This window comes from Empidonax traillii, unplaced genomic scaffold (assembly GCF_003031625.1).
Source record: "Empidonax traillii isolate 1590-97213 ecotype Southwest subspecies unplaced genomic scaffold, ASM303162v1 scaffold954:size226960, whole genome shotgun sequence".
In the NCBI taxonomy this organism is placed as follows: domain Eukaryota; kingdom Metazoa; phylum Chordata; class Aves; order Passeriformes; family Tyrannidae; genus Empidonax; species Empidonax traillii.
The window spans coordinates 103,538-115,162 of NW_020956147.1; the positions used below are offsets into that span (position 1 = coordinate 103,538).

The 11,625-nt window shown below is 48.6% G+C and overlaps 1 protein-coding gene across 3 annotated transcripts in view; it reads right to left on the minus strand.

The window, feature by feature from the left end:
- FLI1 (Fli-1 proto-oncogene, ETS transcription factor) overlaps nt 1-11,625 on the minus strand; it is a 95,001-nt gene that overhangs the window by 7,007 nt on the left and 76,369 nt on the right. For all 3 annotated transcript variants that reach the window (XM_027903265.1, XM_027903264.1, XM_027903266.1), the window contains one exon: nt 11,398-11,466. In XM_027903265.1, coding sequence (XP_027759066.1) covers nt 11,398-11,466 — 69 coding nt within the window. The remainder of the gene's footprint in view (nt 1-11,397; nt 11,467-11,625) is intronic.

The following is an 11,625-nucleotide window of genomic DNA, read 5'->3' on the forward strand; positions in this document are numbered from 1 at the left end:
ATTTTTCAGAAACCACAAACCCCACTGCAAATAGATCAGACTGAAAAACAAACCGCTACGGTTTCAGCCGGGGACAAAGAGTGGGATGGGACGGCCCGGGAGGAGGGAGGGGACAGCCCCAGCCACGCTGTCCCAGAGGGGATTCCTGTCCCATGAGAGATCCCTGTCCCCAGAAGAGATCCCTGTCCCCTCTCCCGTGGCCAGACAAAGCTCAGCAGGGTTGGGCACTGGTTTGCAGCCTGGTGCTTCCAGGAACTTTATCCCAAGCTCAGCCCTCAGCTTGTCCCTGCTGTAAACAAGGCACTGCTTGCCCTGGTGGCATTTTTCTGGCTGGAAAAGCCTCCTGACTCCATCCCAGTGAGCCAGAGCTCTATCAGGGACTGAAATCAGGAGAGCAGGCTGAAGCCTTTTCCCATGTCCTCCCTGCAGCCAGGCTCTGACTTTCATTTGTCCCCCGGGATATCCTTCTGAAGGATTGCAACTAGAACTATTAGAGAGATGCTTTGGGAAATATTTGGAGAAGCCATGAGTTCTGCACTGAGAAAGGCAAAACCTTCCGAAATTTCCGCTGGTTTAGATGCTAATGTACATTTTGGTTAATTCAGCCCTAATGGAATGGTAATAGAAGTGTCACATGGGGATCCTGGGAAAAAGCAAGGTGGAAATTCATTTTCCAACAGAAAAAGTCCTTTTCAAAACAGGAGAAAAGTTTCTTTGTGAAAAGTTGCAGAACTCATTGAAAATGTTCCATTTTCTCTGATTTTTTAGGGGTCAGGTCACAGACTCAAGTGAATCGACTCCCACAAAGGGGTGGGTTGATTCAGTCATTGGTGTGTTTTGAGTAAATAAATAGCATCATCTGGAGAGATGATCCTCCTCCTCCTCCAGGGGGAGAAACCTTGTCCCAGAGGAGGAGCCTGCTTTGCTCACAGTGTCCCAGAAAGAGGATTTTTAGCCCATAAATAGTGACACTGTTACAGATATGCTGATTGGATCCCTAGGGCTGGGCAGGATCAAGGCTCGGTTCAAGTTTGGCTAAGCCCGGTCCAAATTGTCGTTCCAAACCTCTCTGAATGGGTTTCCTTGTAGCCTGGAGTTTTTGGATGTAAAATGTCAGCTTGGAAGTGTGAATATGACTCAGCCCAGGTGGACTGAGATGAGTTCCTTTGCCTTAGTCCTCCTTGTATAATACAGATTATGGAGGAGAGTGTGGGAATATATTGTGTTGTAGGATGAGACTGAGCTCTGAGCACGACTTTGCCCTGGTGAGAAGGATTAAATACAATAATCAGCAACACAGACACTGCTGTTGAAGCAACGTGTGCGCTCAGCTACTGCAAATTCCCAACTCTTTCTCTCCCTCTCAAAAATAATAGTCCAAATCCACTAAGCTATTTTTGTTTCACAAGAATCTGTGCAACGTGAAAGAACCACCCCAGCCCTCCCAGCTTCCAGGCCCAGACTCTGAAAAGCTGAACGTGTTCAAAGCAAAATGGAAAAGGCAGAGCCAGGGAACGCATCCAGAGATTCGGGTTCCTGCAAAAACAGAGCATTCCCAGGACCTGACGCCCGGTGGCTCGAAGAGATCCTACAGAACTCCAGCCAGACAGTGACAGGGAGCCTTATCTGTCAGCAAAAAACCACTTGGATTTTACACCAAAACTTGCCATGTGATGGAAATTCAATTAAAAGGCTTGGGCTGAGGTTCTCTCCTGGTGTAAATCAGCAAATAGCAACGGTGGAGTTGGGGGCAAATTTATATCAGCAAAGGATCAGGTCCCCCATGTCTGGTTTAGACTTAAAAGGCCCCGTGGAACAACAGTCCAGTGACAAATGTGTGTTCAATACAAAATGGAATTAAAGAGCAGAAAATAAATCATAGATGCTTTCAAGAAATGTCACTGTGCAGCTGTCTGGTTTATGTCCAGCGGTTCCCCAGCATGAATGCAGACTCTATTATGGGCAAGGTAAAGGATATTAATAATGCTTTGCACTTTCACAGCACCTTTCAACTGAGGATCTCGCAGCTTTGCAAACATTTGCACTCACGGCGCGCCTGGGAGGGAGCTTAAATATAATTTTATTTATTTGCATGCATAAAGACCCTTTCCTCGGGCTTTGGCTGCCTTTTCCAGATGAGCTGACTTTCCCAGAAGTCAGGCTGTGTGGAACAGACTGCAGCACTGATCTCTGGACCCTTTCTAGCCTTGGTCTCTGCGTTCTCACCCCAAATCTCCCTCAGCTTCTGCCTTTCTGTGCCGTTTGGAAGTTTTCATCTTCTGCTGAGCAACTCCCCTGTCAAAGTCTAGTGATTCCTCTGGGATGAGGTGCGAATCAGAAGGAACAGTGGCGAGACAGCCTGCCAGGCTCTGCAGAAGGCTGAGAAAAGGCTTAAAACATGGCAAAATCAGCAAGGCCAAGCCTGGGCATCAGGCAGGGGGCCCTGCAAAGCTCAGGAGATGAGTTCCATCGCCCAGAGCTCTGCAATTCCCTCTTGTTGGATTGTTTGGTGGGGGCAGATTTAATCTAAACAGACTGATAGACTCAGGTACTGCTGGGGGCAAATGGGCAGACACAGAGACTCCCTTCCTTAGGAAACCAGGCTTAAAATCCCCCAGTGGGTTCCACCCCACAATCCCAAATCCCCTCCAGTCCTTTCAGCCTGAATGCAGTCCCATGAGCAAGGCATGAGGGAAGGCTGTGCTTCAGATATGATGTATTAGGGAGCAAACCCTCTCTTGATAAGCTTTAAAAAGTTCTGAAAAATTAAAAGCAATCCCCGGTGCTTTATAAATCTGGGAGCCTGGGACAGAGGGGAGATTTCAGCTGAACAATAAGCTCACAGTCCTTGTGCTTCCTGAGCTGCTGGGAAGTGCTGACAGCCCCTTCATCCTGCTCTCTCCAGAGGAGCTCTTTCAGTCAAACCACATTCAGGCACTATTTTGTGCTACCAGCCCTGATAAGGCTTTCCTTGGGCTGGGAATATCCTCATTTTTCAGGCCTTTTTGTTCTAGGATGGATACAGCGGGGCTGGGTCATTTATGGACTAAATTCTTCAGGGGCACCATAGGGGAATCTTATTTAGAATGTTGTCCATCCTGGCAAGCAAGGCTGGGAAGGAACACCATGGCACGTTCATGGCATCACTGGCAGCAGTGGCAGCTCTTTCCCAGGCAGGCACTGGCTGCTTTGGGAAATCCTGGGGTTCACTGTCAGTGTCCAGAGTGACTGGTCTGAACATCAGGGTTTTCCTGCAGTCAGGTTTTGGAGATGTCTGGAGAAACACACGTGCAGGAAACTTGGGAGGATCTGGATTCCCCAGCAGAGCAGGTGCTGAGCAGTAGAGCCCACAAATCTCTGCCTGCTGGAGCTGGTAGTTCCAGAGATATATGGGAAATGAAGCATGGAAAGTGGTTGTCCTAAGTCGTGGAATAACCAGGTATCCTGGGGGATCCAGACTTAGGATTAATTGAAGGGGTCATCTGGGCAATTACTTTTTAGGGAGAGAAGGAAAGGAGGGCGTAGGAGCTCACAAATCTTCTCCCTGAACGAGGAGCATGGAGAATCCTGTGGATCTCACAGCCTGCTTCAAATTCACAGCCTTCTTCCCCTTCTCCTTGCTTCAGCAAAACCTGGTAAGGCCAAGTCCTGCCTGGAAACACAGTGCCTGTGCTGCCAACCCAAAGCAGGCAGGTTATTCTGGAACAGCTCCTCCTGCATTTCTGAGCCCTGGGATTCCCCATGCAGGCAGGACACAGGCTGGTTTTTTGCAAGGAGTCCTTCTGCTTCAGAAAGGATCCTGGCTTGGTGGCTGGAATTTAAATTAGCTGCTCTAAATGTGTCAGCAAGGTGTGCCCAGTGCTGCGTGTCCAGCCCTCACACTCCTCGCTTTGCCTCCTGCAGATCCCACTGGAGGAGTGGGGTTGTGTTTAGAGCCAGCTGGAGGGGAGGAACCCAGGCTGTGGCTTTGTGGAGGGGGGCAAGGAAGCCAAAAACACCTTCAGCTCCTCCTAGAAATATTAGATGGCTTGTTTGAGGTGATGGCAGCAGACACAGAAGCTGGGGAGCCCGTAAGGTCCCTGCGTGGCTCTCCGTGGGCACGTTGGAACTGCTCCACCCACACAGGGAAAACCCACAGTGCCAGCAGCCTGTGGAGATCCAGCTGTTCTGTGAAGGCTCTGGGTTGTCAGCTGTCTGTGGGTTGGGGAGGGATGGTGGGACCAGGCTTGGAGCAGAGCAGGGTGTGAGGAGTCCTCCGGCCTTTCCCAGTGGCCACACGAGGTGGTTCGTGCAAGTCTCCCAACTTCCCATCACCTTTAGCCCAGGCACAAGTGATGTGTGTGTCCAACTGTGAGGCCTTAAAATCTCACAGCATCATTTGTTCTGCTTTTCTGCTCCTCAATTTACTATTTCTGCTAATTAAAACCATCAGCATGTGTGCCATGCCATGCTGTTTGTCATCCAGTGTTACTGTGACTGTTCTCATGAGACTTTCCAGTGCCTTCAAGCACCAAACTCATTCATTTCTCCTCCAAGGCACATTATCCTGCTCCTTGAGCTGAAGAATCACCAGGACAGGGATTGTAATTAAGTAATTCTAAGTCTCTCCACTAAGAGTAAAGAACTCACTGAGCCCAGACTAATTTCAAAATAACTTCTCTTCCATATTATCATGCTATTTGATTATTTCATGGTTGAAAAAATATTATCTAGACATCTTTTGCATCTTTTACACCTGTGTGGATTAACAGTTGGACTCAGTGATCTCAGAGGTCTTTTCCAACCTGAAGGATTGTGTGATTCTCTGGTCTCTCTGTTGTTATTAACCTGGTTAACAGTCCAGGCTTGGAACAGCACTGGGGTTTGACCTGAAGTCAACTCAATCCAAGAGAGAGAACTGGATTTACATAAGACATCTGCTGCAGAGCATGGATATGAAGAACAGATTTAACTTGGGAATGTCTGAAAGTAGCTGAGAGCCCAGTTATGAATTGCTGTCCTTATGGAAATACAGAGCAGAGCAATCAAACATTTCTGATTTAACTCCTGTTTGAAATCCAGTGATGGATTAAGTCCTGTGGCAGAAGTCCACTTATTTCCAGCATCAGACAGGATCTGGAGCTTAACACAGTGTATGAAAAGAACTGGGATTCAGGATTCCTGTCCCTGGAAGTGTCCAAGGCCAGGTTGGACGGGGCTTGGATCAACCTGGGCTAGTGGAAGGTGTCTCTGCCCGTGGCAGAAGGTTGGAATGAGCTGAGCTTTAAGGTCCCCTCCAAACCAACCCATGGTGTGATTCTGTGGTCTGTGATTCCCAAAGGGGCTCACTCAGCTGGCACAGGCAGGGCAGGCTCAGGGCAGGCCCTTCTGAGCTGGGTGACCCCTCTGCCATCAGACCTGGGGGGGCAGGCACACGAAGGAGCCCTCACACAGCACAGCTCCCAGCCTGGAGCTCTGCTCCCCCACTCCAAACCCTGCAGTCACTCCCTGTTTGCTTTGAGCCAGAGGCGACAGCCCCCAGTTGTGCCTGTGGCTGGAAAAACATCCCCGAGCTCTGCAGAGCTGCAACTTCCTGATCCAGGCTGAGCTGCCCCTGCAACGCTCACAAAGACACATTATGAAGAAAAGGAGGAAGCAATGAGGGTGTTGTTTTTTTTTTTTTTTCCCTCTTGTTGTTGCTTTTTTTAATATCAGCAGCAGAAATCCCAACGCTCAGTGCACAAAGGCTGAAGGATGTGTCCTAAGAATCCCTCCCAGAGCCAGCTTGGAAAAGCAGATGCTTCCCAGCCAAGATCCATGTTACTGTGCTGCTCAGGGCTGCAGCCACAGCCACGTGTGCCAGGCTGAGCAATGGCACAGGCACACAGGTCCTGAAGGATGAGCATCCCCTGGGCACCTACAGGATCATCCACGAGCGTGTAGAAATGTACCAACAGCACCAGGGATGTTTTCCCCCCACCAGCGCTCAGGGTAAAACCACACCATTAACGTGCTCAAGAGTTTGCCCTTGTTGAAAAATGCACAAATGCAGAAGTTAAAAAAAAAAAAAAAAAAAAAAAGAAGCCCTCATCTTCACGGAGCAAAAAGCCAGAGGCAGCACACATGAGGGAAAAGGGAAGAGACACATGCACAGAAACTGCATTTTTACAGCATTTGCCCATTGAACTCATTAGGAGGGAGCAAATTTTATCAGGAAACAAATTTACCCTTGTCTCAGGGAAACAGCCAAGGTGCTTCCAAAGAGCTTTTGCCGCAGAGGCTGAACCCCAGCAAATGTGTGACCCCCCCCTCTCCCCCTAAAAACATGTGCAAAAACACTGCTTGCAGTGCACCCCAGGCCGAAAAAATAATAGCTCTTTTGCTGGGAGAAAAGGAAGGATAATGGTTACTTAGAAAGTGCTCCAGACAAGCTGTCAGGTTGAATTCAGAGAACTGGAGTCTACTCTGGGACAGCGCTGGCTCGGGGTGATCCCTTGTGAGTTGGGTTTCCTGCCTGCTACAGCTTAAAGACAACGATTCTTTGTTTCCAGTTTTTCTGGTGAAAAAACACACGCCTGCCTCCGAAGAGGGTCAGGGAGAAAGCAGACAAAACACTAACTCTGGAATTTCAAAGGAAAACAATTAAAAAAAAAAAAAAAAAAGTATAAAAAGAAAAAAATCCGAGCGCGCCTGCTACTGTCTCTCCTGGAATCATAAATCCCTGCTCTGGCCACACAGTGGAAATAAAAGAAGCACTAACAAAACCACCCCCCCCCCCCCTTTTTTTCTGCTGCGGAGCTAAAAATGGGATATTTCATCACCAGGCACACAAATATCATCGAGAAACGTTTTAGCAAGTCCAGACAATCGGGAGGGCACGGACTGCGACTGCTTTTTCTCTGACACCGCTGAAGCCGGAGGGTTTAGAACCTTTGCTGTGAGAAGGGGCTGCACTGACACACTCAAAGGAGAGTTTACTGAAACTGGTCAGTATTTTTCACATGACAACGTTTTCAGACCTGAAAAACAGCCTCTCCAAGGAGAGGAATTTTACGCAGGAATTTGAGGGTGTTTTCCTGTGGGAACTGTGCTCGTTCAACCACCCTGCCTGAGCTCTCTGCCCCCCTCTCTCCAGCCCCCCCCCCACTTTTGAACTTGTCACCCCAAATTGTCACCGAATTTCAGGAGTTTTGAAGAGTTCCTGCCAGTCTGAAGGAAGCTGTGGGGAAAGAGGAGGGAGTTTGCAGCCCTGATGGTACAAAAGGCAGCTGCACAGACTCGTGTTTTGTGAGGTACCAGAGAATTGGGGTGAGAGGGATTTCATTGATGCTCCAACAGCAGGAAACTCTTCCTTAGGGGCTCACAATTAAATGGGTACTAAACCCACAGGAACCCACTCTGGGTGAATTCCAGGGCTCACTGGTTGATCTATTTTCTTAAATTTGCCAACAACACAACAAATCATACAAGCAAACACACATTACACCCAACCCTCCTTATTGTTCACACAACCACCTCTAAAATCCCAACATAAACATGGGATGGTCGCAGACTTAAACCTTTAAAATTCATCCCCTCCATCCAGATTCATGGATTCACAGAGAGGTTTCTTCCCTCTTTGAAAATGCAGGTGGCACATCCATTTTTCCCGTGCTCTGCTTGAATTTGGGTTGGATTTATGAGACTTTGGGCTAATGCTGGTTTACCACTGATCTCAGCCAGCTCCAGGAGGCTCAGGGGGGACTTTCTCACTCTCTGCACTCCCTGACAGGAGTAGGGGGCAAAGGGGGTCGGGCTCTACTCCCAGGGAACAAGGGACAGGACCAGAGGAAACAGCCTCAAGCTGTGCCAGGGGAGGTTCAGGTTGGACATCAGGAGGAATTTCAACACTGAAAGGGTTGTTAAACATTGGCAGGGGCTGCCTAGGGAGGTTTGGAGTCCCCATCCCTACCCACTCCCCCCCTTCCCACCAGGCACTCCCACAGGCTTGTTTGGACACCAGGAACTTGACACATCAACACTCCACGATCCTACCTTGCTGCAGAGGGCTCTGCCCTGCCTGGGTTTGAGACACTGAGACATTAAACACGGGAATTATGCAGAGCCCAACGCTCTCAAAAGCAAGCACAGACCTCCAAAATGTGCTGGAGGGAGGCCAGAGTGCTCAGAGCCACCTAGGACACAGCCCTGCGGCCTCTGAATGTTGCTGTGTGTGAATATACTTTCCATCTCCCTATGGGGACCTGCTGAAACGACACCATCCTGCAGGAGAGCAATCCAAAGCCTCCCTGGACTCACAGATAACGTGGGCTCAGATTCCTGCCCCGTGTCTGCAGTACCTACAGTAGGTCAGTCATTGCTCCAAACAGGCATGGAAAATGAAACAGCCCCTCTCTCCGCTGGGGAGCTGGGAGGGGGACCCAAATCTTTCCACATTTCCCAGAAAACCACTCTCTGGCCAAAAAAACCCTGGTAATTTTCATTGGGGCAATTTATCTCTCCCAGGCAGCTGAAGACAATTTGTCCCCATGACGCTAAATACCATCCTTTTGGAGTGTTTATGAGGCTGAGAGGAGAGGAAGCTCAGGCAACAAGAGCCCTTTGAGCACCAGGAGGGCTGTACCTGTCTGATCTGAGAGCAAAGCTCAGCTGCCTCGTGTCCTAGCAGGGGAAGGTTATGGAAGCAGTTTCTGGAAGCAGTTTCTGGAGGCAGTTCAGCTCCCCCAAAGCAGCGCTGCAGGTCCTGGCGCTGCAGAGGAGAAGTGAGAGGGCAGAAAATAGAAGGGGAAAAAGGGAGTCAAGTCTGCAGCTGCAACCAGCCAAGGCAGTTCTGTGTGCAGAGCCAGCCCTGGGGACACGGGCCAGGGGCTCCTGGGGGCACCATCCTGCTACCCTGCTCTGTCTGGAACAATTTGGGAGCCATGTGCTGCGTCTGGAACATCTGCATCTGTCTGTGCTGCAGCTGCAGCCTGGGTTTAGCCCTGTAGATTGTCCTTTGGATGTGTGTGCAGAGCAGTGGCAGTGCATGCACAGAGCGTGGGGCTCTCCCTGCAGTCTGCAGGCACGTTGCTGGCATCACTGATGTGAGCTCAGAAAAATTACAGGAGGAGGAGTGAAGAAAACGTTTGTGTTTTTTTTTTTTTTTTCCCTCTCTCTTAACGTTTCTTGTGCTGTTTCGTCACGTCCTCCTGCTTTTGGATCCTCAGGGGAAGGTGATTAGAAAAAAAATCGCCTAGTTTTATTCACAGGCATAGGGAGGAGAAGTATTTACAGGATTAGTAGATTCAAGATGCGTGGACGTAAAGAGAAATGTGTAATCTTTTGAGAGGTTAACTTCTAAAAAATCATGATTTTTAACCTGAAATTTTTATCTTTTCCAAAAATAACAGCATCCTCCTGATGTGGGCCCATTGAAAAGCCTTAAAAGGAAGCAAGGAAAATCTTGTTGCCTGATGGACTAGACCAAGGCTGAGGAATTACAAGCCCAGTTTTAAGTTCATTATGAGTTTCTTCTGGGATATTGGATGAGACACTTCATTCTGCTCCCCCAGTTCCTGCTCTGCCAGCCTGTCACGTCCTCCTGCCTCTTATCCTGACATCTTATCTCACCAATAACACTTGGGGCATGGATCAGTGGGTGAAAGTGGGTCAGCTGATCCCACAGCAGATTCAGCATTGAAGGAACAAGGAGGAAAGGAAGAAATGGGAAAGGAATGGATGGGATTTCAACATTTCTGTGCAGCTCTTAATTTTTATTTGGCTGCCCCGTGGGTGTGCTCGGTCCTTTATTGCCACATGATGAAAGTACCATGTGAGGTTCAGAACACCAGGCTGACAGAAATCAGCCCCAACCTCTGTCGGCAGCACTAAAGGGACACGCTGGAGGCCAGTAAAAGTGGAGGGGGAGGAACACTTCTCCCCTCGAATTTCTTTCAGCCTGAGCGGCTCAAGTCACAGAGATAAAAGGTTTAAGAAATTCAGAGAAGTGCAATTTTTATACAGAGCATTTCTCTTTAATAAAATAATAATAAAAATAATGATAAAAACCCAAACAAACAAAAAAAAACCCTGTGGGTTTTTTTTTTTTCTCTTTATTTTTAGCAACCACCTGGCCTGAGACAAACAGAGCAGAGGGTTTGGGGGGGGTTGTGTGTAGAGGGGGAATTGTGGAGGAGCACGTGTGTGCTTTATTCACCCAGGAGCAGGCCCAGCTCTTATCAATTCTAAATAGACTGTCAGTGGCAAGGCAGTCCCAGCAGAGCCTGAAGGGCTTTGTCTCTGTAGTGTCCCAGGTTTCATCAGCCAGTGCCTGTCTCAGCAGAGAGAGCACACAGCTCAAGTGGATATTTACAGGCTGCACAAAAGGAGTTCCAGCCCTGATGTCGCATGCAGATGTTGGAGATGAAATGCGAGGGGAAGGAGGGGCTGGCTGGGAGGGCAGCGAGTCAAAGAGGCAGCCAGACACTCCACGCAGGAGCTTGGTAAATGTGGGAGCTGTTTGCTGCAGCCTTTCAGGGAAATGGGAGCTTTTGTCCCTCCAGCTGCTTAAATAAAAGAACTTCTGCCTTTCCCCACTGTTCTTCGAAATGCAAACTTGAGACTCGGCCATGAAGCGAAATTTTCTTGAAAATCATGTGTGTGTTGATATAAAAGATATAAATATTTATTTATATAAGATTTATACGCAAATATATAAAGATAAATGTGTCTATAAATACATGTGTGTACAAACGCCCATGAGGGTGTTTATATACGAGGTGAGGAGACTATCTGGGCACAGGAGGAGGCTGGGTCAGGGTGGGACATCTCACCTGGCAGACAGAGCACTGCACACTTGGCCCAGAAACTCTTCAAATGAGGGGCTGAACACAGTGCAGGGAACAAGCCCAACGTTCCTGCAGCTGCACAAAGGCAAAGGCAGACCAAGCCCAAGGCTCCCAGTCCTACACAGTGATTTTGGCTCTTTCTTCACCCTCTTTGGCCTTTATCAATTCAACTGGGACTTGCTGTCTTATGTAGACAAGGGTTGGGTATCACCACGTGTGTCCCTGCACGTGGCAGCGGGTTGGAATGAGATGATCCCTGAGGTCCCTTCCAACTCAAACCATTCTGGGATTCTCTGATCACACCCATCACACCAACTCTCAGAACTTTAGCATGACTGAGAATCCAGCTGGTCTTTAAAAATAAGAAAGAGGAGCAGGACTGGAGCTGCAGAGATGGGATTGTCACCCCGGACTGGGCTGAAAACAACCGCTTATTCTATTTATTTAATTATTCTATTGAAACACTGTGCAGGCAGAGCAGAGCAGGCCACTGTCACACCAGGGTTATTATAAAAAAAAAGTCTAGTTTTAACCCAAGCAAAGCCATCATGAGAGCACAGGGAGGCAGGACATTGAAAAACAAAACACTGACCTTCTTTGGTGGCAAGACGTGAGGAGGGTTCTGTGTGGGATGGAGTGTTGTAGACCAGCAGTGAGCTACCTGTGAGGAAAAGAAAAGCAGTTATTGCAACTTGAAAGTGCTCTGCCACAGGGAACCACGAAGGCAGGGAGGAAATTCTGTCACTGGCATCTAAAGACCTAATTTTTCAGCCAATTAGGCACATATTTGCTATGGAATTCTTCTAAAAGCTTGGGAGCT